The sequence below is a fragment of the Doryrhamphus excisus genome, linkage group LG8 (genome assembly GCF_037039965.1).
Source record: "Doryrhamphus excisus strain RoL-2023G ecotype Guam linkage group LG8, RoL_Dexc_Guam_v1.1, whole genome shotgun sequence".
Taxonomy (NCBI): Eukaryota; Metazoa; Chordata; class Actinopteri; order Syngnathiformes; family Syngnathidae; genus Doryrhamphus; species Doryrhamphus excisus.
In genome coordinates this window covers 15,397,089-15,425,025 of record NC_136364.1, presented here as the reverse complement: position 1 = coordinate 15,425,025, position 27,937 = coordinate 15,397,089, and the positions used below count along the sequence as shown (strand labels likewise).

Genomic DNA, 27,937 nt, shown 5'->3' with positions numbered 1-27,937 from the left:
CTCACAAGCGATGCAGTATCCCAGTGTGCGGTGTAATGTGAATGACTTCATCATTGTATTTTCCTTGTGCCCAGGGAGTGAGTGCATGGTGACTTTATCATACGGCGTGACCGATGACCACATACTGTATAATGAATAGGGGTGTGTATTGGCAAGAATCAGGCGATACGATACGTATCACGATACTGTTAACAAGGCGATATTTTTTTTTTGTTTTTTGTAGTTAAAGATTATTTCCTGGAAAAAACTGAATTACACCAGCAATATGCATTTACTAAACACATTTTTATTCCATTAGAACAGTATGTTATGCTGTATCACAAACTTTCCTCTGTAAAAACTTAAAGTGTAGTATTTGGATGAATAAAGCTTGAACATCTAGCTTTAAATTTACAAAAAAAACCACAAAAAACTAATAAATTAAATTATGTCTCAAGATCCTGCTTAAATGTTCACATTCTATTAGCTGTGAAAAAATGCAGAGTATACAGTCCCTGACTCATCCACCATCAGAACAGTATTTTTGTGGAACAAAGTAAAAAAGTAAAAAGTCCTTTTAGGATGCTTGAAATAACCATTATGTAACAAAATAGTGATATCAATTAGAAAAACAAAATACCTGCAATGTCACAGTACTACTTTTATAGTATACAAAAGGACCTTGGCATTGCTTGCTAGCAGCAGGTCCTCATGGTGTCTCGCTAAGTGAACTCGCAGATTTGTCGTGTTTCTCGAATGCTTTATTCGGGAAACACAACACATTTTACAAACTGCATGGGTTTTGTCAATTTCTGCACACCCTACTTTGTGTAAAAATCCAAAATGTGTCCACACTTCAGCCTTGTACGCCGCAGGGGCCGCTGTTATGTGCTGGCATTCCGCCATGTTGAACTGTGTTTATGTGTGAGGACGTTTCACTCGTGAATCTCGTTCAACGTCCTTGCCTAATTGACTACGTAAGTGCTGCCACCTAACGATCGGGGGTTTAAATTAAAATCAGAAATGAACCTTCGCCGTATCTGCACTTGAATAAATACCATATACAGTCTATGATAAATGCCGAAAAATATCGATATCATACTTTTCAACATCGATACAGTATCGTGGAACAAAGTATCAAGATATATTGCCAAAATGATATTTTTTTTACACCCTAATGAATAACGTGTAAAGGTGAAATGGTTGGTTTTTAAGTCATGGTTCGATTAATTTTTGGCACAATAAGGGAAGTTAATGCAAAACATAAATCTGCTTAGTTTTTGTATCAATACAATTATCAACAAAACAATCAGAATTAATATTTTTATGAAGGTCCCTTTGTCTGAAGTGCAACCTGAATAGTTCCAGCTTGGAGCCTCATTCCTGTTCCGTTTTTGTCTTATTTACTTATCTTTGTCTGTTTATGTATTTCATCTGTAAGGCCAAGTGTGCAAAGACGAGGGTTTTTAAGTTCTGGCCTCTCCTTGGCACCCCGCTAGCCATGAGATGCAGGTTTGCACAGGCGTTCTCCTCAAATGACACTCTCCTCTCCGTCTCCTAATTTCATTTTAATGAAGCTCTCTCCCTTCAGGGAGTAGCAACCACGTGCTATTCGCTTCCACCACTTGGAGGATGGACGCTGTATGGCTGTGGTAAATTGACAAAAGAAAAGAAATCTGAAAGGGATGAAAATGTGTGCATTTGGGCTTGTGAATGGGGTCTGCTCAACCAGCGTCCCTCATCCTTTACACGTGCTACTACACAGCACATCAAGGAAATACACTGTTTTTTACTCCATGGCAGAAAATCAATATGCTTTTATCTTCACAAGATCACAAACTGTGGAGGAATACTCTTTTTAAGAGTTGTAACCCTAATCTCATATTGTTCATTACCACTGAGCCGGTAGTGTGAGGATGCAGGCGACCTATCTCACTCAATCCAATTAATCCTGTGATATGTGGATTCAGTGGGGTTTATTTATTAAAAAAAATAATAATAATAAAATATTGGCTCTGACTGTATGGTGCTTATTTGACCCAGTTGTCCAATTGTTCCTTGCCATCTTGCCATAGAGTATGTGTGGGTTTTACAGAGACACACCTCAGCAGCAGCAGCTCATAATTTAAACAAACATGTTGCGAAATGTGATGATTCATCCCTATGATGTTTTAGGTCAACATTTTGGTATGCTCAAAGGCCCTTTACTGTCTATCTAGGGCGTCCCTGGTGGGGGCAATGCACACTACTTAATGAGACTGAGAGGTTTTTTTTGACAACAGCAGGTCTGTCACGATAATCAATAAATTAACCGCATGATCAATAAAAACAAAGTATAATTTTGCCTTCCTCTAAAAATTGGCCAAACAGGCTGGATGACAAGAGAGTTCACTCTGTGATAATGGTAATGGTTTAATTTCATTTGAACATGCATCAGATTACAATTGAATGCATCACATAATCAGTTCACAGTTCCACATGTCCAAAAGGAGTAGGAAGAAGCAAAGCTTATTAAATCCTACCCCTCCATCTGGTACTTTTACAATCAGTAACTGTTACATTTGTTCACTTCCTGCTTTCCTAATATAGTTTACGTTTTTTGTGTTTGTTTTTTTGTTTTTTTTTTATTTTTTTAATTTATTTATTTTATTTTTTTATTTTTTTAATTAAAAATTTTTTTTTAATTTTTTTAATTTTTTTATTTTTGGTCATGTACTGAAGTACGAGGTGATATGACCATACAATGACTTAATGTGTACCATAGTAAGTGTCAATATAGTGATATATATAGCACATCATGACTGGTTCAAGACTCTTCATTCATCCTTGTATTTAGCAAACATCAACTGCTTGTATTGTTTCTTGAATTGGCTCATCGTTGTGCATTGTTTGAGTTCCTTAGTCAATCCATTCCATAGTTTGATTCCACATACTGAAATGCTTTGGCTTTTTAACGTAATCCTAGCATATAAGTGTTTCAAATGTAGTTCTTCCCTGAGATCTGTCTGAACACCCGGGCGTGTTGGTTGTATAGCGGATGAACCGAGTGAGTGAACCCTCCTGTTAGTTACTCAGTCTCTTTGTCCCAGTAGGGGGGGGGGAGACGGGGCTCTAATGAGTGCACACACAGTGCTGCAAGTGAGCGTTGTGGGGAATAGCAACCAAGCAAATGCGAAACGGATGATTCTTCTGAACCAGCAAAGTTACTGTGAGGGTCACAATGCCCAGATTACAGCGGTTTGAAGGTATAGCCATATTGCAAAACGTAGTGAATAATCAGGGGACAGTCTTGAATACTTTGTTTGGGTTGTTTTAGACACATTTTGCCACATCCAAAACATGTACATGTCCATGAACACCCATGAAAAGTAAACAGTGTATTCCATACACACAATGTCGCTAAAAGTATGCAGTTTTTTTTTCATTGTTTTTGGTCAATATTCAAACAAAAATAATGTGATTTTTGTTTTTGTGATTATACTTGTGTTACTCCTAAACAGTCTCGAGGGACATAACATTAAAAAGTCTAATGTGCATAATAGGAGACCTTTGGTTTTATTTTTAGGTGTCAGTCGGATTTGGACTCTAAATCCATGCTGACACCGCTTGCTTAAGGACAGCTGCTTTCCGACAGCTCACACAATTACTGACCTCTCACCGCCCATGCCCCCTTCCCCTCCCTTCAGCGAGAAAAAAAAAAAAGCCAACAACTGTTATGATGCTTCCTGTGCCACATTAAGTGAGCCCTGATTGATCAGTATTGATTAGAAGTGTATTTGTCAGACACTAATGGGCCTCCCCCTCAGGATATAATGTCTGCTGATTCCCACAGCCCTACAACCCCCCCCCCACTCCCACTCCCCTAGTTTTATGCCCTACTTCTACTGTGCACACCTTTCTATCCTTTGCCTGCTTCATTTTCTACCATTTTCTCACCCACTATCCCTGTTGGCTGAAATGTGTTTGTGTGCAGAAAGTGCATCCATATTCTTTTTTCTTAACATATATTGCAATTTGTATTGCATGTGTCTGTGTGTATACATATGTCTGTGTTTACAATGCAGATACAGTAAAAGCCTCCGGCATCTTCGCTCAGACTCCTTTCCAAACAATAGACAGCTTACATGTGTGTGGGAACAGCAGTATTGTTGTATTAATTACGGAACATGTCTAGACCAGCGTGAAGTGGGCCTCCCCTGGGGGGCATAGCAGCCTGAGAAATACTTTTTAACCTGCTGGAGGCATATATATATATTTCTTGATATGATTCTAAGATAGGATTTTGATAATCAATGTGTTAGGAGTGTTCCAACTTTTCACTTCCGATACGATACCGATCTCATATCAACAAGAATGATACATGCTTTTTAACATTTATTTGGTTGTGTGAAATATTAGAAAATAAAAGCATGAAACATACATCATACAAGACAGAACAATATGCAACAGTAGGTCCCATAATTTATGTGTTCCCCACCCCGCTTTTACTCATCTTTTAACTGTGTATTAACGAATGAATGCTGTATTTTGGTGTGTCTTCTATTCTGTTTACTTGCTTTATTCAACTTCATTTTTCTGTAAAGTGTCTTTGAGTATCTTGAAAAGCGCTATACAAATAAAATGTATTATTATTGTTATAATTTATGGCTAAGTTCTAATATCGTGACATCTCTTTTCCCTCAATACTACTACTAAAACTGAAATGAAACTAGTAAACAACAAGCTTTTCAACACATTGGAAATTGCAGGCGCTCATTACTAAGGCGCTAATATAACCGTCTTACCAAAACGGCAAATTCATCACGCAGCAACTTAACACTCCAAAGGTATACCTAAGAAACATACAGTGCCAATACGAGTTTAAGATTAAAAAAAACAACTATTTTAACATTTTCTCATTGTGTCCAAGCAAAGTACTAATTTGTGCCTGCCGAAGCGCTGCAGTGATGTCAGCCACCCTGCAGCTCTGGGCTCCTCTGACACCATCTGGTGGACATAGGCAGTATTGCAGTTGCATCCATCCATTTTCTATGCCGGGTGTTTGTTGCGAGCTTGTGAGGATGCAGCTTCAAGTTTGTGTTTTATGTAGTGGTGATAATTGCACACATGGTTTACACAGTCACTTTCTCTCCATGCCGTCAATCATAAATAGTGTCCATATGTCCACTTTTCTTTTTCTTCCAGGCATAGACACATTTCAGAACAAGTCACTTGTTATAATGTTGCAGAATACTCTGGAAAATCCCTGCGTCCAACCTCACAAAGATAGTCGTTGTGACTGGATCTCTTCCATCACTCACCCATATGCAGCTAAAGTAGCAATGATTAGATATACTGTATTCCTAACTTGTGGTATTATGTATAATTATCTTTATTATTTATTGTACTGTTTTTTTTATAATTATTTTGTCATGGTCTTAGTCATAGGCTGGCCTTCGGTGTATTTGTTCATGGAATAGACAAGGCAGTTCTACTTCCTGTCCCTCACTCAGTATGTTCTGTGTTTGAACTCCCCCTGTACCGTACCAACAAATCATACTACAAATGTACCATTACACCCCCGTCCTAAACATGTTAACGTAACTATGGCTGACAGTCAGGTGCATTTCTCTTAAGAGCTGTCTGCTCCAGCCTCCCATGAGAGAGGTCATTGGTAAAGATCAGATCCCTCTCACTCTCTTTCACACACGCTAAGTAAGGCACATAATGAAGCCATTCTGCAGAGCCTGCAGCTGCGGCAGAATAATCTGGGATTGAGCCTGATATTGGATCACAGAACAGCTCTTAGGATGAGAAAGGGGCACGATCGAGAGTGGGGAGTGTGTTGCCTGTGATGATGTTTCGCTATATGCATATTTTTCATGATATGAAGGACCTTTTGTTCATGTGTGTGTAAGACTAATGCAGTCATTGGACCAGGCATAGCAACACTGTCGTGTAATGGTAATGGTTTAATTTCATTTGAACATGCATCAGACTACAATTGAGTGCATCACATAATCAGTTCACAGTTCCACATGTCCAAAAGGAGTAGGAAGAAACAAAGCTTATTAAATCCTACCCCTACATCTGGTACTTTTACAATCAGTAACTGTTAAATTTGTTCACTTCCTGCTTTCCTAATAGTTTTTTTTTTGTTTTTTGTCTTTTTTCACTTACTGAAGTACGAGGTGATATGACCATACAATGACATAATGGGTACCATAGTAAGTGTCAATATAGTGATATATATAGCACATCATGACTGGTTCAAGACTCTTCATCCTTGTATTTAGCAAACATCAACAGCTTGTATTGTTTCTTGAATTGGCTCATCGTTGTGCATTGTTTGAGTTTTTCCAATCCATTCCATGGTTTGATTCCACATACTGAAATGCTATGGCTTTTTAACGTAGTCCTAGCATATAAGTGTTTCAAATGCAGTTCTTCCCTGAGATCATATTTCTCCTCTCTTGTAGAGAAGTATTGGACGACATTTTTAGGTAATTGGTTATTTTTAGCCTTATGCATTGTTTTAGCTGTTTGAAGATTAACTATATCAGCAAGTTTAAATATTGGTGATTTTAGAAATAAGGAGTTAGTATGTTCTCTGTAGGCGTCATTATGAATTATCCTTACTGACCTTTTTTTGCAGTACATTTAGCGAGTGAAGATTGCGTTTGTAGTTATTTCCCCATATTTCCACACAATAACTAAGATATGGTAGAACCAGAGAGCAATAAAGAGTGTGGACTGATTTCTGATTGAGAACAAATTTTGCTTTGTTCAAGACTGAAATATTTCTGGCCACCTTATGTTGTATATTTTCATCTATTGTGATCCCCAGAAACACTGTCGTGTATTATGCGTTAAAAATCACTCTTTGAGTTTCTTAAGTCAACAAACATAATTTTGTAGTGTTGCTAGAGGTGGAACGCAACTCCTTTAGTATTGCATCCATGAACATATTCCGTGGTGGTGTATAATATGACCCCTGCTGAGGACACCCAAGACTGGAAGTAGTCTGCCACTAAACCAATCAACACCAGGACACGCACTTCTCTCACCTTTGCCACAAGTCGGTCATATGCTGTTATGCAATTTGCTTCTTTGCATTTTCTCTGATATCGGGCAAGTGCTGCAGCGGTTTCAATCTGCAGACGAGCTGTCAGAGACTCCGTGCCCATCGGGGATATGAGTGTTTATGTGTGCATGCACATACACTCGAGTGCACACTGTGAGTGATAATAACATCCCTTGTCAGCTTCCAGGAGATTAGCCCCAATGGGAGAAATCCTCTTGTCATATCCCTGCACCTTATTTAGTCTCTCGCTCACATTGTTTTACTGTTGTGTTGTTGTATTTTCACAATTAGTGCACAGTTTTACTTTGCCACTGAAGCTAATTTAGGTCACACAAGCTAAAACTCTTTAAAAAAGACTGCAATAAAATGATCGTGAATGCTTATGTTATGCTTCATTTTTTTTTCACAGATCTGTTTTGGACTTGCAATAAATACTACAAGAGGAAGAAGATTGGTTCATTATGGATTGGTGAAGTGATCCCTGCACACTCACGCCAACAGTGATGTTTTTGGACGCCGGAGGCTGCAACACAGACAGCAGAGCGTTCTTGCATCCCTCCTGACATGGGATGTCAGCCCCTTTCCCACCTGGCCTCCATCTTGCCCTAAGATCCTCTGGGGCACCATGAACAGCTACAGAGACAGAGGGGTCACCTGCACCTCCTCAGACCTTCTGGATGGGGGAGGTGAAGTTGCACTGGCTCCGCACGCCCTGTTTCGCCACACCCCCAATGGCCACCCGGTCCCCACAGACGCAGCCATGCAAACGCGGGTATCTGTGCCTAAAATGGGCGTCCGTGCTCGGATTGCCGAGTGGCCCCCGCGTCGGGCCCAGTCCAGGGAGTCGCTGCTTGAAAACGGACAGATGAGCAACAATCACGACGGTGACCCCTGCTCCGCGTTCATCTCGTCGTCCGACGTTGGGTTGGTGCGGGGTGGAGTATCCAGGTTGCCACGGCGATGGTCGAAAGATGTGGAGTTTCGAGGCGGAGCTTTTGCAACCGAGAGAGGTTCACCTTTGAGCTTGCGTGTCTTCCCGCCTCTGAGGCAGCGCTCAAATAGCGAGGTGACCCTGAGTGAACAGGACGAGAATGAGGTGAGACGCCCCCAGCTTCCACGCGTCATACACGCCAAGAGTATCAAATCCTACATCGGTAGACATTTTTTTTCACTCTATCATGTCGGATATCCCGTAGGTGATTCCATGCAGTGTTAAGGTAATCTAATCTAAGGTGCATGTGTGACCAGAATACGACATATGACTTAGGAATACTTTATGACAGGGGTCTCAAACATGCGGCCCGAGGGCCAAATGTGGCCCGCAGGACACTAGTTTGAGGCCCCCGCCTTGATATGAATGTTTAATATTAGTGTGACCCGCGCAAGTTTGATATGGATGCTGTATGGTGTCATGTACCCAGAAAAAATTATTACGTTTGATTAATATTCATGTTAAAGGTTAAATAACTGTTAATAGTTATCCTCCCTATCCGTGTGGAAGTGGTAAGTTTTTGCCTATTTAAGTTTAAAGGAAATAACTTGAAGGCTACCGTTTAGGTTGCTAGCTCTCTAGTTTGCGAGTTAGCATGTGTCTCAAGACCCTGCAGTTGCGCAATATGTTGTAAATAAAGAGTATAAATGTGACTACAGTCGTGTTTTGTCATGTCTACAGGGCTCTAATAATGCTTTGTTAATTTTAATCTGAAAAATAATTTGTCTACCCACCAACTATATGTGGTTTCTTAAGTTTTTATTATTTGCTGTTTTATTATTATTATTTTATTTATTTATTACTGATTGATTGATTTTTTTTAATTCTTGATTTGTTTATTTATTTTTCATCTTATTTTGTGTAGAAAAATAAAAAGTAAGATATTTGAGGACAGTGGAATGTTTTATCAGAGCTTTTCTTGTAGAAAATCAGAACCAAAGTTTATTCATTTTTTTGTTTTAAATAAATGCGTTTTGTTTTTTTTTTGGAAAACCTGATGCGGCCCTAGCTCCAGTGGCCCCCAAGTAAATTGAGTTTGAGACCCCTGCTTTATGACTGACTAGGCAACCACCAAACATTGGTCATTGATTAATACATTTTCGTAAAAACCATGATAGACTGAGGGAGCTTCGTTCGAACCAACTCGTTCAGGTCTACTTGTCACACATGAAGAACACAAACCAAAATGACACACCCATCTGCTTTCTTGTCTAAGGTTGAGGTCCGTGGCGGAGGAGCGATGGGGAACTTGTTCAGGGAGTATGGCAGCACTTCCTCCATCGACATCCAGGGTATCCCAGAGCAGAGCTTTTTCGACATGCTCACCCAGTTCCACCAGGAGAGACCTGACCAGCGCAGCTCAGCCACCACCCGCCTCAGAGAGCTGCTACGTACGGCGGACTCCACGCCGAGCGTCACCCTCTCCGGTGCTGCTTCGCCTGGTTCCACGCTGGCTGGGGACGATCGAAAGAAGGACGGAGGTGAGCGAGTCAGGAAGAAAAGCGGCGGGACGGAATCTTCACTGGGGACATCTTCGTTATTCCGGAAACTTCGCAGCGCCAGTCGAGTGGAGCAGGACGGAGGGAAAGGAGAGATGAGTGAAGATGGAGGACGGGGCTCGTCAGATGCCCCCTACAAGGCGTGGGTGTGCCCCAAGAGCTTTGTGCACTACGATGCACAGAGCATCCTGTTTGACCTCCATGAGGCTGCAGCCCAGCGAGGCTACATGGCCCAGAGAAGGAACACAGCCACAGGGGCATCAGCTGCCTCGGTGTCCCTGTCTGTGTCCAGATCCTTGCCTGTGAGCGGGAATGAACCCATATACGCCAGCATTGAGGATTTAACAATCGGTCTTGACCCTAGCACAACTACGCCCTCTCTTGTTATGGACCCTGCAGATGTTCCTCCCGGAGCTCACAACTCGGGCCCACTGCTCCTCAGCTGCCCCCACTTCCTCAATGAGACGGGAGGTCACGGGGAGCGCAACATCAGTTTCCTTAGCTCATCAGCAGAGCGAGGAGAGCGAGGAGGTGATGGAGCAAGGTGTTGGCTGAGGAGAAGTAACGCCAGTGTCTCTGTGCTGGAGATACCTATTGAACAGCAGGTCACAAGACTGGACAGACTTAAAGAGTACAGCGTCGAGCATGTTGACCTGGGGGCCAGATACTACAGAGAATACTTCCATGGGAAAGGTAACTCGCACACAAATACATTTGGATTCATTGTGAGCACACAGTATCGACACCCCTCGCATTTCTACAACCATTTCTATTCATGTACACTGAGATATGGCTTTTTCTTGAAGTCCAGCATCCTGATATCGCCGCTTCACTGTTGATACTGACACTGGTGTTTGATGGCTACTATTTAGTGCAGCTGGGAGGCATCTTTGTCTTAAACTACACATTCTCTTGCACATTTGTGCAGCGTTTTTCTCTCCTTCTTAGGCCCAGTTTGTGCTGCTCTCTGAAGGGAGTAGTTAACAGCATGGTAAGATAAGATAAGGTATTCCTTTATTCGTCCCTATTTCGTCCCCGTTAAGCAGTACACAATACACAATATAAAAAATAAACAATATAAACAGGGCTCTACATTAAAAACCAAAATGACTTGCCCATAGGGAATCCTTAAGGTGAGAACTACTTGCCCGAACTTGCCCCATGTAAAATGAAAAGACTGCCATAATGATATCATGCAATTTTTTGTGGCATCACATGAGAATCTCAAATAAATAAAATAATAAAATATATAATACCTTACACATCGTAGTCGTAGTAAGCAGTGATATTTATAAGTTGTGCACCACAATGAAACATTATTGAATAGACACATTTGTGTACTAGTAAAGTGTTTTTAATCCAGAAAAAAAACCTCAATGGTCAAACAATAATTTGTGAAGCAAAGGTGAGAAAAATACACAGACAAATGGAAGCGCTAGATTTTGTAGCTTGTGCAAAATCAGCACTTGGTATTGGTATACAAGTGACTGTGAATGAATTGGTACTACCACTAATGAATGATAAAATCATCAGAATAGCCTTAGCAATGTTGCGGGACCACCTTCATCTCCCTCTCAAGCGGCGAGTGATAGTACACGGCTGTTTGTTTGAACCAACCGACCTTTTGCTTAAACTTGTGTCCGACCCCCCTCCCCCAAACCCCCTGAAGCAGACACCGTATTTAACTGCTGCGTGATTGACCGCACCATGGCATGTGACCCAAGTGACGTCATAGAAAACTATCACAAGATTTTAAAAGCAACAACAAATGGGGAGAGGGGGAAAAAAAATGACAGAGCGGCACAGAAAGAGGATAAAGCTCAGCACAGAATTTGCTACCTGGCTTGCAAATGGATAGTAAATCAAAAAGCTTTACACTGACTACTCTAAAGTAGTAGTCCAAGTCCACAGCATTGTTGGCAAACTTTCCACTCATCCCAAAAGCATAACAATTTCAAGTTTTCATACAGTAATACTAATTTCACCATCGTTTTAAGAAGTACCACCAAATCCAGAGATGAATTGGATTTCCCATCCGCTCCCGAAACGCCATGCGTGTGAAACATCCCCTCGGCAAACATCATCTGGCTGCATCTTAATTAGTCACAGATGCTGTTACAGCATGTGCGTGTGTGTGTGTGTATGTGTGGTAAATGAGATGGCCCCCGTGGCCACACGCGTAAAGGTTATGGCTCCAAAAAAATGTCCCTCATTTGACTTCCTGCAGACTGCACTTATACGTCATCAACGGCCATCAAAAAGGTGACGTTTTACTCACTTTCCTTCCCAACTTATGCCACCATCATTAATCATTCAGTAGCTTAATGAATTTGCACAATTTGATCCAAATGAGCGTTGTTCAGTATGAGGGCCCTTCTGTTTTTTTGCAGTGTTACGTTGTCTAAAAGCCTTTTCATTTCTTCACCAGAGCACTCAAACTACTTTGGGACTGATGAAAAGCTGGGTCCTGTGGCTGTGAGTATCCGTAGAGAGAAACTGGACGACACCAAAGACCTGAAAGACCAGTATCAGTACCGCCTCATCGTTAGAACAAGCGAGGTACGTACGATCTGACATCTTATGCTCTTGGATCTGCGCTTTTCCACCTCTATGTAGCATTTTTAATGCTTCTACGTGTGTTTATGACGCCACCACTGCTAATTGCTCATTGGTCTGCGACATTCGTCATCGAGCAAAGGAGCAGAAAGGAGTTGTTCATTGCTCAGTGTGTTTCATTCATTCATTCATTCATTTATTTTCTACCGCTTATCCTCACGAGGCCCGCAGGGGTGCTGGAGCCTATCCCAGCTGTCTTTGGGCGAGAGGCGGGTTACACCCTGGACTGGTGGGCAGCCAATCACAGGCCACATATAGACAAACAACCATTCACACTCACATTCATACCTATGGACAATTTGGAGTCGCCAATTAACCTAGCATGTTTTTGGAATGTGGGAGGAAACCGGAGTACCCGGAGAAAACCCACGCATGCACGGGGAGAACATGCAAACTCCACACAGAGATGGCCGAGGGTGGAATTGAACCCTGGTCTCCTAGCTGTGAGGTCTGCGCCCTAACCACACGATCGCCGTGCCGCCCCAGTGTGTTTCATATGAGGAAAAAAAGCATGTATGATGATTATTTTGTGCATTAAAAGTGTTTAATCTTGAATATAGTGTAAACCTTTGTTTAGGATGATAGGTTCCTAAAATATCCTGCAAAAAGTGAAATCCGCCAAGTAGACTTTTTTAGAAGAGACAAGCTTTATTGTCATTGCCAAGGCGTACAATGAAATTTTGTTTGTTGACACAATGATCACAGTGATTGTATGCGTTTTAAGGCCGTAAAACCCCATCGCCATACACTTTATACGCGTATCTCAGACGGGCATTGACAATTTCTGACAGAAAATTGGACACAGAAAATTATTATGTGGCTCACATATTGTATATTTCATTCCTCTGTTCATGATTTGTGGCGTTTTTGTGTCCTTGTTAAAACACATTGCTCCTGTTGTAGAATTTTTCTCCTCATCCTCCATGAACCAAAGATTAATTTACAGTATTCCGTAATGTCACCCGACTGCAGGAAATCAATGATATCACATATTAGTAGTGCTGACAATGGAGTAATGCTTACTTCCGTAGACACACGGACATGTTTTTGCACATGCATAGCTTTTGTGTGGTAATGTGAACGACCACATAAAAAAATATATAGGATTTGAACAAAAAAATACAAATTTTGCGCTCATCTGACTGATGTCATAGGACATCTACAAAGTGACGTTTTACACGTTTGACCCAAACTACCTTAGCGATCTACCGGTAGCTCGCGATTGACATAATGGCCACCCCTGGGTTAGTGTGTTGCATTTTGTGTCATGCGTTGAATGTGGCGAGGTTGCCACAGTTTTATGGTACTATTTTGCACTGAGCCAAGATGTGAACCGACTAAAGCCAGTACTTTGCAGTGCCATGCATCTGTCAATGGACAGCAACAACAGAAACATTGTCATGCAAATACAGACCGTGCTCCCATGTGGAAACAACACTTAATATAATGATCAGATCACATTATAACCGATTTTGTTAGTTGTATTCTTTTGTCATATTGCTTTTATAAACCACCTGTCGTTCTCTTTCACAGTCACACCAATAAACAGCATGGTTTGACTATGCAGCGGCTCTAGTGTTGTTTCTAGCCGGATTACATGGTGCCTGGCCTCATCACCTTTAGCTCTGCTACAACAATGGAGCCGCTTCCCTGTCTTAAGTACACACACACAGCTCCTGTGACAGCCAGCGCCGACCAGCCTCTTGTTCCCACACAAACCGGGGGGGGGGGCGGGCGGGCGAAAGATTGCAAACTTTATTCTCTCTGACTGGAAGCACAGCCGCTCTTACATAGCCATCCACTTTCAGTCAGTCATTAAATTCATGGTGCAGCAGTGCTGATGCAGCAAGGTGGGCAGACCTCGTTTCGCCCTTGCTCACTCACACACACACGAATCCCTCTGATGCTACTGTACAGCATGTTGAAGAAGCAGGTCAATTTCCTTCACAGCCCACCACTTAGTGGAATATTAATTGACAATATAGCTCGACATCTAAAAAAAAAAAAAAAAAAAGAACATTCTCACAGAGTAATGCTGCGTATGTGTGTGCTTGTGTGACATAGAGGAAGAATCTAGCTTTTCAATCCGGCACTTTTATGAGCAGTTGTCAGGCTATACATCATCTGATGGACCCACTTCAAGCTCCCAGGCCACAAATCATCCATCCCGTGAGCTACACAGGCGTCACGCTGCAGCTGCCCTCCGCCATATAATGTACAGGGGATCGATACTGCAATTCCTCATTTCACAGACAACTTAGTATAGCCTTCTTGTGCTCATGCTCAAGTTAGGTGTTGATGTGATCAATCAATATGAAATCTAATCATTTAGCTCAGCCTCTTCAAGTGAGGTTGCACAACATTTTTGTATGCTGTAGGTACGTACGTATTGTAGATATTGACCTACCTGCAGAGGGTTGGTAATGCATTTTCAGTCATAATAATGGATTCATTGATTGTTAAGTATAGAGTTGTGAACTATAGAGCAGCTACACGTGGTAATCAGCACAGAAAGCTTTCGAGATCTTCCAGAATCTGCACCTATTTCAGCTGTATTTCCCTAGAATTTCAAAATTCACGCCCCTGCCGCTGTGATTACTTACACCAAATGCTCTTGAGGACTTCCAGGCTACTGCCGAACCCCACTTTCTCATAATGTCAGTATGGGAGTTGATAATAAATTAATAAACCCTTTGAAGAGCTACATGAAAAGTGGTTTGGTAGCCCATGACATACTGGTTGGAGGCCCTTGACTTTCTGTGTACGAGTGGAAAACGTATATCCGTAGTAGAAATGTGGTCATTACACGTTTTTTTGCCGGACTACTTGTGTTTAAAAAAAAAAACTGAGGTAGACCACAGACTGTGGTGTAAAAAGGCTATCAGCAACTCCTAACATCAGTGAGCTTGTAATTTGCACCCTGCTCTCTGTATGCACACTCTATAATGCTACACAGACAACCGCTTACTTACACAAAATAAACAAAGATAGGACATTGATAAATGGTTACTTCTGCCTCTTCAACATGACCGAGTGACGTTGGAAAGCCACAAGACTTCAGCAACAGTTTGGGAGTTAGTCCAGCTTCGCCCCCATGCAAAGCCTACAGCTTGTACCTGGGCACGCCCATGAAAGGAAGCCCGGCTAAAGGCCCGGCTCAAGATGAAACGCTCTTAATGCACAACAAATATAATTCAAATGTACTTATTTGCTGATATGATGCACACAGAGCAATGAACAACATGATGCTCTTGTCTATTTCCTGCTCCCGTCTCCGCACGCCATGAGGCCTTCAGACACACTTGTGATTATGAGTGTTAGGACCTTGGCCCTAATATATACCACCCTGTGCTTTTGTCCTTGGTTATATGTCTCTACAGCGCACAATTTTATTGAATATATTTTTAGAGGCAAAGTTCAGTTCATCAGTGTGCAAGCAAGCGAAAAGGCTGTTTTTTTTTCCCACTAGTTACCGGAACTAAATATGAACATACTTGGTGTGCAATTTCCCATTTCCTTGTCCACTTCCTACGCACACAGCTGGTGACCCTGCGAGGTTCCATCTTGGAGGATGGAGTAGCGTCGACGGGCAGGCACGGCACCGTGCGAGGCCTGCCCCTCAAGGAGGTCCTGGAGCAGGTGGTCCCTGAACTCAACGTGTCCTGTTTGAGACTTGCACTCGGCATGCCCAAGGTCACGGAGCAGCTACTTAAACTGGACGAGCAAGGGGTTAGTATACACCAAAAATACTGTAAATGATGGGCATGATGATGCTTTTCAGGGTAAAATGCAGATGGGCTGTGACGTACAAAATGATGCATATTGCATGCTTGGGTTCTATAAAACCTGAATAACTCAAGTGCAAAGTGCAACATTGGGCTGAAGTGAAAGGCTGAGCAGGGTGTGCCGTGTTTGTGCTTGAGTGCATATCCAATAAAAGCTTAATGTTTAGCGATTTTATCTCACCTTTTGTAATGGAGGATGAACCGCAGAATATAGACATTTTTCTCCTCTTTTACAGTCGCTCCTTTATTTATTCATTGTGATAAACCTTGAAGCTTCTTGCTTATATTACGAACTGTATTTAATTTATGCTCCAGTCTTCGGTGCTGATATTATCTTTCTGTGTCATCATAGTTAAGTCAGAAGCACAAGGTGGGTGTTCTGCTGTGCCGCACAGGCCAAAGCACTGAAGAGGAGATGTACAACAACGAGGAGGCGTCGCCTGCTTTCTCCGCGTTTTTGGAGCTGTTGGGCGAGCAGGTTCTCCTCAAGGGGTTTACCAAATACGCCGCACAACTCGACACAAAGAGTAAGCCCCCCCCCCAAAGTGTCCATATCAGGATAAAATGGGTGGGGATATAGCACACATTTATGTGTTATTATGGAACTGAAATTGCTTTGTGTTCCTGCAGCTGACTCGACAGGCACCCACTCCCTGTACACCACCTACCAAGGCTACGAGGTCATGTTCCACATATCCACCATGCTGCCATACATGCCCAACAACCCCCAGCAGGTAGGAGTGCCTCAAAGCCATTTGCTTGCTAGTCAAAATACTCTAAATGAGCCAAAGTCTACACCAGTGATTCCCAAAGTGTGGGCCATGAGAGGTCATTAAAAATGATTAATTTTTGCAAATATTATAATTTTTTATTTTTATTGTAACATATTTATTGCACGATTAGGCAATATATAGGCCAAAGTAATAACCTATTGAGTGTTATTGACCTGTCACAATATTTTAGGAACCTTATACAGTTTATGATTGGGCCGCCTTGAATGCAGTTATGAAAAGTATGAGAATTAATTCAAATTAATAATTACATAAAATAATAATTAATTAAAAAAAAAAGTTTTGTGTGTACACCACAGATTAAAAGTTTTTGGGCTTCCTTTATCCCCCTGCTTTCATTTCAACCCTGAATCTTAATTCTAAATCTTAATATTATAAAAAAATATATATAATTATTATTATATAATATTATAACAATAATAATATAATATAATAATGGTATCCTATTATAATAATAATAATTATTATTATTATTAATATTCAGGATTGAAATGAAAGCAGGGGGATAAAGGATGCCCAAACTTTTAATCTGTGGTGTACACACAGGGCAGAATTAATTCTCATACTTTTAATAGTAATAATAATAATAATAATAATAATAATAATAATAATAATAATAATTATTATTATTATTATTATTATTATTATTGATACTACATGGAACATACTAATAATTATTATTAATATTATATTATTTTTTATTTTGAAATAATATTAATTATTTTAAATAATGCAAATTATGATTATTGTTACTGTACTGTTTATAGGACAATGGTGGGCGGCAGACATTTTTTAGATTTTCAAGTGGTCCCTGAGTTGGTAAAGTTTGGGAACCCCAGGTCTACGCCTTTGCTGCCTGTGTCTGTCCTGCATGTAAGAAACAGGGTTCTTGCACAAGTATGGAATTTGATTTTATAAATTTCCAGCTATGGAAAAATATTTATGTAAGAAATAGTTTTTCTGAAGCGCTTGCTAGGTAGGGCAGCTAAGATGTTTGTGTGGGAGCCCACAGTGGACAATGCATCATGAAAAACATTTGTGAAGGGTCATCCCTTACCCCTTACCTTCCTCCAACCCATTTTAAGACTCGCCCAAATGTCAAGTTGGACTGCTGCTTCAATGAGCACGGTTAAGTCCACACATTCTGTCCCCATCTCAGACGGAACTCATAATGAGCAAATGTTATTTTTCTGATGACTGCCTTAAAAATCCCAAATACAGTTTATACCCTCGCCACTTCATAGAACATGGCTCTCTCACTCATCATTATAACAAGTCGGCAAAACCCGGCTCACCAGTTGCTTCCAAAGTATTTAAAGCTTTAACGCACAAGCTGGCAACATGACTTGCAAGTCGTCTGTCAGTCAATCTGAGACAACCCAGGCAACAACTATGTGACACACGCCTTAACCTTCCCACTGTGCTGTCTGGGGAGTATAAAAGGAGGGGCGTTCACAGACAGCAAAACTATGAATGAACACATGTGGAATTATGTACTTAACAAAGTGTCTTTTAATTTTAGATTCCTCAAAGTAGCCACCCTTCTGCAAACCACTTTGTGAACATCTAAGATTGTCACCTGTATGACATTTGTTTTTACAAACATAGTAAGTCACAGGAAAACAGTCATTTAAAAATGTTTACTATAGTGTCCACTGCTTTTGACTTGGATAAATGGTGCAATACCTCCACCCAGAGGCGTTCACAATACAGCTAGACAGCAAGATCCTCATCATGCCACTAGGCGGCAGCATATCAATTTAAGCATGTTAGAGATTGTGATAAAGATAAAACAGTGAACTATATACAGTGGATAAAGCTAAGAAATAAAAAGTTGTAGTTAAATAAATGTGACATAATCAAACTGCAGCCCGTTTTAAAGGACAACGCTCAGTAGGCTGCATTGCATAATTTGTCCATTTACACTTCCATCAACAGATGAAGAAGGGATTGGCAAGCGCCGCACCGCAGACAGCCCGAACGCCGTGCCACGACACCCACACAGACACAAATAGCCCACACAGAAAGCGATAAACAAATTACATAAAGAGCTGTCGCGAGGGGACTTCTCCAAGTCATCAGCGTTTTCTCTCTCTCCGCTCCTTGCTCCCCGTCGTGTCGGTGGCGGCAGCCATATTTGCTCCTTCATTCATTTCTGATCTCCCCTTCTTCTCAGCTTCTAAGGAAGAGGCACATCGGGAACGACATTGTCACCATCATCTTCCAGGAGCCTGGAGCGCTGCCTTTCACCCCTCAGAATATCCGCTCGCACTTTCAGCACGTGTTTGTGATAGTCCGTGTGCACAATCCCTGCTCTGAGAACACCTGTTACAGGTAAATGTTATGTATAGAAAACACATGGTCTTTTATTAACAAGTGTATTGCACAACAGAACCAATGTTGTAATTGTTTAGGAGGTAAAGGGGAAACTACTTAGCTAGCCGTTATTATGGAAGTAATACAAGCATCAAGTTTAATTAGCTGTTGATTCCAATGTTTGTTTACTTACAATCTATCACCGTTCCTCTTACTTCAGTGTTGCTGTTACAAGAATGAAGGATGTGCCCCCGTTCGGCCCACCCATCCCCAGCAGTGTCACTTTCCGTGACCCGGATACTTTTCGAAACTTCCTACTGGCCAAAATCATCAACGCAGAAAACGCGGCACACAAGTCGGAAAAATTCCATACCATGGCGACGCGGACCAGGCAGGAGTACCTGCGTGACCTGGCCGAGAACTACATCAGCAGCACGCCCATGGACTCAGCCGGCAAGCTCAACAACCTCATCTCCCTGGCATCGAAAAAACGGGAGCGTTCGAAAGCACGGGAAGGGGCCGAACTAGGCGCGGATGGGGCCGTCGCCTGGCGGGTCCTGGCCCAGGACTTCAGCGGAGGCGGGGCGGAGCTCCCCTGTGCTTTTGGTTTCTCATCGGAATATGTACTCCTGGTGGACTGCTCCACCAAAGAGGTGGTGTTCAACTGTTTTTGTGCTGACGTGATCGGCTGGACCGCCGAGCGACTAGCCTTGAAGATCTTCTATGGAAGAGGAGACCACGTTTCTGCGCGGGTGCCCGAGGGCTGTGCCCAAGACATCAGGGAAATGGTGCAGAGGTTAAAGGTTAGTTCACAATATTTCTGAATGCGTTTGTGTTGTAGGAATGTGCAGAATACATAAGACGAGACAAGAAGACAAGATTTTTGGGACCTATAAATGTAGTAGGACCTATGTATCCGGAAGTCCTCAGGAGCGCTTGGGAGTGGGTGTGCCTGGAGGCGGACTGTGGGTGGAATAAAAAGATGGTTTGGGTCGGAAGCAGGAAATCCATGGAAACGCTGCAGAAAGGAGGTCCAGAATCTGGAAGATCTAGAAAGCTTTACGTGCGGGTTATTGTGTGGAGCTGCTTTATAGGAGTCCACAACTCCATACAAAGGGCCGAAAATTAGCATAATAGGTCCCCTTTAACATTAGAAGAAAACTACAATGAAAAATATGACTGGACAAACAGACATTATAATTTACAAGAGTTACAAAACAATGCAGGTGACATTTATTGTCCCCCAAATTATCAAAATTATGTTCTTAATAAAGTGAGCCCAAATTAGCCACTTAGGTTATGATAGTATAGCATAAGATATATATTAATTATGTTAGGAGTGTTGTGATACAAGCTAAAAGCTATGTAGGATATAAATTCACTTTAATATCTATCGGTAGATTAAATTTTGTTAAAATCTAATGGGGCAAAATGAACATATTTTGCAAAATTAACACATTTTGCAAAATTAACATATTTAGCCACATTAGATTTTAACAACATTTCATCCACCGATAGATATTAAAGTGAATTTTTTGCAATTTATAGCATGGGGCAAAATGAACATATTTTACCCAATTAGATTTTAACAACAGTTCATCAACCAATAGATATTATAGTGAATTTATATCCTACATATGAACGTATTTTGCAAAATGAACATATTTTGCCCCATTAGATTTTAACAACATTTCATCTACCGATATATTAAAGTGAATTTATATCCTACATAGCTTTTAGCTTGTATCACAACACTCCTAACAAAATAAATATATAAATATATATATATATATCTTATGCTATATTATCATAACCTAAGTGGCTAATTTGGGCTCACATTATTAAAAACATAATTTTGATAATGCTTTAATTTGAGAGACAATAAATGTCACCTGCATTGTTTTGTAACTCTTGTAAATTATAATGTCTGTCATATTTTTTTATTGTAGTTTTCTTCTAATGTTAAAGGGGCCCTATTATAATATATTATATTATATTTTCGGCCCTTTGTATGAAGTTGTGGATTCCTATAAAGCAGCTCCACACAATAACCCGCACGTTTCTAGATCTTCCAAATTCCGCACCTCTTTTCTGCAGTGTTTCCATGGATTTCCTGCTTCCGACCCAAACGGTCTGTTTTATTCCACCCACAGCACGCCTCCAGGCACACCCACTCACAAGCGCTCCTGAGGACTTCCGGATACATAGGTCCTACTACATTTAGAATTACTATGTCCACTCTAAAGCGCTATTTTACACGTGTCTTTACATAACTACACATCAACACAAATGTACCCTCGTCCTGAAGCCCTAAATACATACTGTTTAATACCACTTTTTGAGATCCCATAGCTCATATTATAGCTCATATTATAGCTCATCCCCAACCCTGGAGTTGTGCAACTGCATGCGGGGTCTGGTGGGGGGGCCATTTCATATTACGATAATCCCTGTGACATTTAATGAATTAAATGGCCAGAAAAGTAGATTTCCTGGAGTCCCACTAGCTTTGGGTTAATCCAACTGAGAAAATGAAATACGGGAAAAAAAAAGATGCCGTTAATCTTCTCAGAAGTACTAAATACAAGCTGATCCAGCGACTGATCAAGTTTCCATAGAGTTTCTCAGTGTTAGATCATCACAAACTACCATGCAAATTTCCTCCCCTGCACAATACTATGTGCATAATATTCTAATAGAACATTCCAAAAATGCTGGCCTTCTTTCTTCTTACCAGGCTCTAACAGTCGGATGTGAGACAGTGGACATGACGCTGAGGAGAAACGGACTGGGCCAACTGGGCTTCCACGTGCGCCTGGACGGCACCGTCGCCGAGGTAATTTACATGTGATGGGTCTCGGCTGCACGATGCAAATAAAGTCACCATGACTGTGTTGTTTGTGGTGCCGTGCAGGTGGAGGAATATGGCTTTGCCTGGCAGGCGGGGTTGAGGCAGGGCAGTCGCCTGGTGGAGATCTGCAAGGTCGCTGCTGTGACGCTGACCCACGAGCAGATGATTGACCTGCTGAGGACGTCGGTCACGGTCAAAGTGGTCATCATCCCCCCATATGAAGAGGGAGGGCCACGGAGGTGTGTTATTAGTCCTTATTTGCTGTCTGTCTGTTGCTGAAGTCATTCAAAATGGAGTCATCTACGAGTACCGTCGTTATTGTTGCCTTTTAGTCGAAAATATTATAATATAAGCCATGTGTGGTATTAGTAAGATAAGATAAGATATGCCTTTATTTGTCCCTCAGTGAAGAAATTTGCATTGCACAGCAGCAAGAGTACAGAATCAGTTAAGCAGTAGAAAATACACAATATAAAAATAAACAATATAACCAACCCAAATATTAACAAATTAACAATTTTACCCAGAGTTATGTACAAATACAGTTTGCAAGATAGTATGAAATATGAGATGAAATATATGACCAGTCTATACACTATGACATCTTGCTAGTGAGTTAATATGAGGCATTGTAAAAAAATAATTATAATAATATATTGGGGGCGGCACGGCGGTCTAGTGGTTAGCGCGCAGACCTCACAGCTTGGAGACCAGGGTTCAATTCCACCCTCTGTCATCTCTGTGTGGAGTTTGCATGTTCTCCCCGTGCATGCGTGGGTTTTCTTCGGGTACTCCGGTTTCCTCCCACATTCCAAAAACATGCTAGGTTAATTGGCGACTCCAAATTGTCCATAGGTATGAATGTGAGTGTGAATGGTTGTTTGTCTATATGTGCCCTGTGATTGGCTGGCGACCAGTCCAGGGTGTACCCCGCCTCACGCCCGAAGACAGCTGGGATAGGCTCCAGCACCCTCGCGACCCTCGTGAGGAAAAAAGCGGTAGAAAATGAATGAATGAATAATATATTGAATTTAATATATTGCACTTAGACTGTCTGATGGATTGTATATCCAGTATGGAGTGTGGATAGTATTGGCATGGAAGTATGTAGTAGTTAGTATGCGGTTTCGAACAAATACGGAGATATGGACCATTGCCTATACCGTTACCCTCCCCCCTACCTTGAGTCGGAACACTAATCAACGTTGCATTGGAATTATAATGTATAATTATGATTTTTAACTGATTTACTAATTTCCCTGTAGTCCGTCAAGGAAATGCAGTCTGATGGCCATCCGAACTGTTGATACAAAAGCACAGCTGAGGTGGTGGGCGGAATCGTGTGTGGGAGGGTGCAAGAAGAGGAAGCAAAGGGAACGGGCAGAAACTCGTACGCGTAACTCTTCAGTCGTTTCCTAAAACAGGCCCGAGAGGAAGCACTATCGTTCTTGCTGAGATGTCCAGCTGCCATCGTAGTTGAGTAGCCCTGAGTGACATAATGACGTGTGTGTGTGTGTGTGTGATGCTGTAAAGTGGCTACAGGTAGAGGAAGTAGCTTTTAGTGTAACGTGTAATTTGTGTGTGAATGCAGTCATTGTGGTCAGATAGCTTTCATGTTGGAGGCCGTTTAATTACAAACCCTGTGACACAAACGCACGCACGTTGCGGACTTGGTACAGCTGGTAATTAAGAGTCTTGTATTTCACCCCCCCCACCCCCACTCTCTCTCTCTCTCTCTCTCTCCTGCTCTCTCTCTGTGTGTGTTATGTGCCAGGCAAGCTGATTGCATGAGATTAAGGCTTGGAATCCACTGGAGGCAGCAAAGGCAGCCTAAAATGAATAAATAAATAAAAGGGAGTGGATGTGATTAATTAAAATTAATGCTTTGCCTGTGCGCGGATGAAAAGAGGGGAGGGGTAAAAGGACCGAGCGCGTGGAAAAAAAACGCTCGGCGAGAACACAATGTGTCTTAGCGCCGCCGGAGCGAGGGTGAAGAGAGTGGGCGGAATGGAGATTTTCGGGAGAGAGGAGAGTTGGAATTGTCTGCTCTCTGCTTCAGCTTTGGCGCGCGCACACACACGTGAGACGGAAGGATACGGCAGAAGGGATGTGCGATAGATGGCGATAGTGGCTCTGACCTTTTGCGTGCACGTTTTTGGGGAGTGCCAGCTGTGTGGGAAGAGACCCTCCATGTGTGCACGCGTAGGCGCTGCTCTCGCCATGCTTTGGGTATGTATGTATGTATGTATGTATGTACTCACTACTTTGGTGTAGTGAGCTTGGAATCTTGTGATCCGATGCTCGGTCTTTTTCCATTTCATTTGCCTGATGCATATTAGAAGAGTGTGCTTGGATTAACTCCAGTCTAAATGCTTTATGGTGGCTTCAGCCAAATCCAACTGATATGAATGGCGTTGTACTTGTGTGCGAGCCAAATGGGATTGAAAGGCATCAGAATCATGTGCATCGTTCATCAGGGCGTTTTCATTTTTTGCCATGTATGATTACAATTCTCACCAGGTGCTTGTTTGGAATATTTTTGTTCATTTTTACACCAAGTACCATCTCAAAAATATTTTGTCATGATTTAGCTTCAAAGTTGTGGGTTGTACACACACAGGTAATTAGCTTGTGGCATATGAGGTGAGTTTAACGTATTTTTGGTGTATTTCTGCGTATCAAGCGGACATGTCATACGGGTTTCCTCCGGGTACTCCGGGTTTCCGCCCACATTCCAAAACCTTTAAATTGGTTTGGGCTTGCTTGATGCCGGTGTTAACAGCACGGCGTGGAAGATGTCTTCACAGGCGGCATCCAGTGTCTGTAACTGATGTCCATTTTTGGAATGGAATGGAATGGAAATGGAATGGCCTTTATTGTCATTATACAAGATGTACAACGAGATTGGTGAGCTTCTCCTTTCAATGCAGTAGTCAAGTTTAAAAAAAAAAAGTATACAAAAGTAGAGTAAAAAAGACAATTTAACAAGCTATATACAAGATATATATACAGTAAAGTCTCGTTATATCGATATTGTCGGGAGTCTGAAAAAATATCGATATAACCGGACTGTCGATATATCTGATCCTGCGCCGAACTGCATTAAAAGTCGGCAATAACTCACTCGAGCAGCTTAAATCAATCTTTGCTGAAGGATTTCAATACCAAAAAAGAACACGGCGAACGGCTGCTTCCAGTCAACTTTATTTTTCACACTTCCACCACCAGAGCACAGCACACACAGCGATTCCCGCACTTCCTGGTTCACAGGTCATGCTCAACCCGCCCCACATAGCTGGCCAAACACATGCCTGCAACAGAAGAACCAACTGCGTTCGTGGTTCGTGTGTATAGATTCTATACACACGAGAGAAACCACGAACGCCAGCATGTACATATGAAAAACAGTGATTATTGCAGGCAATAAAAAGATATCTGAATACAACACAATTAAATACATGTATTTGTACGCTTGTGTCTTCGTTGGAATAGGTGTATATGCTATGTCAGGTTCTTCTGTTGCAGGCATGTGTTTGGCCAGCTATGTGGGGCAGGTTGAGCATGACCTGTGAACCAGGAAGTGCGGGAATCGGTGTGTGTGCTGTGCTCTGGTGGTGGAAGTGTGAAAAATAAAGTTGACTGGAAGCAGCCGTACGCCGTGTTCTTTTTTGGTATTGAAATCCTTAAGCAAAGATTGATTTAAGCTGCTTTTGTATCGATATAAGCAGACCAAATTGGCTGGCGGGAGATGAAAAGGGCATCGTAGTAACCGGATTATCATAATAACCGGGTATCGTACTAACGGAACTAATTACATCATAAAAGACTAGAAATTTGCCGGGAAATGAAAATAGTATCGTAATAAGCAGTACTTCGATACAACCGATATCGATATAACGAGACTTTACTGTATAAGATATCCAAAATATACACATAGTATTGCACAGGAGCATATTGCAGATATATTAATTTTAGTGCAATGATAAACGTCCCTTACCATACATCCCAAAATGTTCTCCATTGGATTTAGATCAGGGGATTACGCAGGATGGTGCAACAGAGTGAGGTTATTCCTGTGGAAGAAGTCCTTTTGTCAGGCAGACATTGTCCTGTTAAAAAAGCCAGTCTTTACCACACAGATGATGACCTTCAGTCATGCAACATCTCCACATAGCTACCTTCCGTTTGACGCCCCTGCACAACATGATGCTCCATTGCTCCACAACAAGAAAAAAAACACCCTACATCATAGGGGTGTAAGAACATCGCGATACTTTGTTCCACGATACTGTATCAATGTTAAAAAGTATGATATGGATATTTTTAGGCATTTATCATAGACTGTATGATATTTATTCAAGTTCAGACACAGCAAAGGTTCATTAGACTGCACTCGGCACCTCTACCAATCTTCATTTGGGCCAAGGACGGTTCTGTGTATTGACGGACTGTCAGTGGGATCCTCTGGCTCAAGGCTGATTTTTATTTATTTATTTTTTGTACTTTTTGTTCCATAACTCTCAGGATCTTTGAAGACGTTTCAAAGACGTTTCTTTGAGTGACTCCGGCCAACCTCAGCAGCAACATCGCTCTGCAAGAGGCCTTGCTTGTGCAGCTCAACAATGCAACCACATTTACGAAATCATCACAATATGAACCACAATTGAATCAACATTTTTGCCAAGATTTTGGCAAATTTCGACAAATTTGGAAAGATGGATCATTTATTATTATAGCCTGTTCCTATTTGTTACATACAAATAATACAAAATCTTATGAATGATTGCAAATTGAAGCCAATTCATGCAGCTTTGTAGTATGCATGGCTGCTGTTGTGCTGATGTGGGAAATGAAATGAAGTGGTAGTGCTGAGTGCAAACACATTTCTACTCCTGGTGCTGCTGCAATTTGTCAATAGAATGAGCATCCTGTAATTGTGACCTTGCACACATGCTGCGTATACCGTGTGGAGAGGTCTTTGCTATTCACACTTAGCCTCCATCTCACAGTAGGCAAGATTGAGTCCTGATGGATCAATAATCAGTTTCCTCTCTTTTCTCCCCCTGTTGGTGTCAGGGGAGCTCATTATGTGTCTGCTGTGAGTTTGAGCTTCCACTTAAGAAGCAGATGCTCAGTGCGCTGTACACTGATCTGCTTTAGTTTCAGGTCAGGCCTTCAAAGAAGATGCTTGTGTCAATAACAAATATACAACATAAGGTGGCCAGAAATATTTCAATATTGAACAAAGCAAAAATTCTTTATTGCGCTCTGGTTCTACCATATCTTACTTATTGTGTGGAAATATGGGGTAATAACTATAAAAGCAATCTTCACTCATTAAATGTACTGCAAAAAAGGTCAGTAAGGATAATTCATAATGCCGCCTACAGAGAACATACTAACTCCTTATTTCTAAAATCACAAATATTTCAACTTGCTGATATAGGTAATCTTCAAACAGCTAAAATAATGCATAAGGCTAAAAATAACCAATTACCTAAAAATGTCATCCAATACTTGAAATATGATCTCAGGGAAGAACTACATTTGAAACACTTATATGCTAGGACTACGTTAAAAAGCCATAGCATTTCAGTATGTGGAATCAAACTATGGGATGGATTGAATAAGGAACTCAAACAATGCACAACAATGAGCCAATTCAAGAAACAATACAAGCAGTTGATGTTTGCTAAATACAAGGATGAAGAGTCTTGAACCAGTCATGATGTGCTATATATATCACTATATTGACACTTACTATGGTACCCATTATGTCATTGGATGGTCATGTCACCTCGTACTTCGGTACGTGGCAAAAAAATACTTAAACTATATTAGGAAAGCTTCTCTATACAATCTACCATCTTATCCCTGATGTTTATATAGTATTTGTATGCTATTATTACAGTAATAATGATGTCAAGCAGTGAGATTTTAATTACTGTAACCGTATGGTTGCAATTGTGTTTACTATCATGGGTCACGTCTTCATTGTTACTATTGCTACTGGTAAGTTGGACTGTTTCATTTCACTGATATCATC

General features: G+C 41.4%; 1 protein-coding gene across 2 annotated transcripts in view; it reads left to right on the top strand.

Moving 5' to 3' along the window:
- The window catches only part of sipa1l3 (signal-induced proliferation-associated 1 like 3), a 67,101-nt gene that overhangs the window by 29,448 nt on the left and 9,716 nt on the right, over positions 1-27,937 (top strand). For both annotated transcript variants that reach the window (XM_078792899.1, XM_078792898.1), the window contains exons 2-11: positions 7,452-8,138; positions 9,250-10,225; positions 11,961-12,091; positions 15,689-15,877; positions 16,286-16,460; positions 16,564-16,667; positions 18,901-19,058; positions 19,261-19,843; positions 21,778-21,876; positions 21,955-22,130. In XM_078792899.1, coding sequence (XP_078649025.1) covers positions 7,668-8,138; positions 9,250-10,225; positions 11,961-12,091; positions 15,689-15,877; positions 16,286-16,460; positions 16,564-16,667; positions 18,901-19,058; positions 19,261-19,843; positions 21,778-21,876; positions 21,955-22,130 — 3,062 coding nt within the window. In that variant the 5' untranslated portion in view covers positions 7,452-7,667. The remainder of the gene's footprint in view (positions 1-7,451; positions 8,139-9,249; positions 10,226-11,960; positions 12,092-15,688; positions 15,878-16,285; positions 16,461-16,563; positions 16,668-18,900; positions 19,059-19,260; positions 19,844-21,777; positions 21,877-21,954; positions 22,131-27,937) is intronic.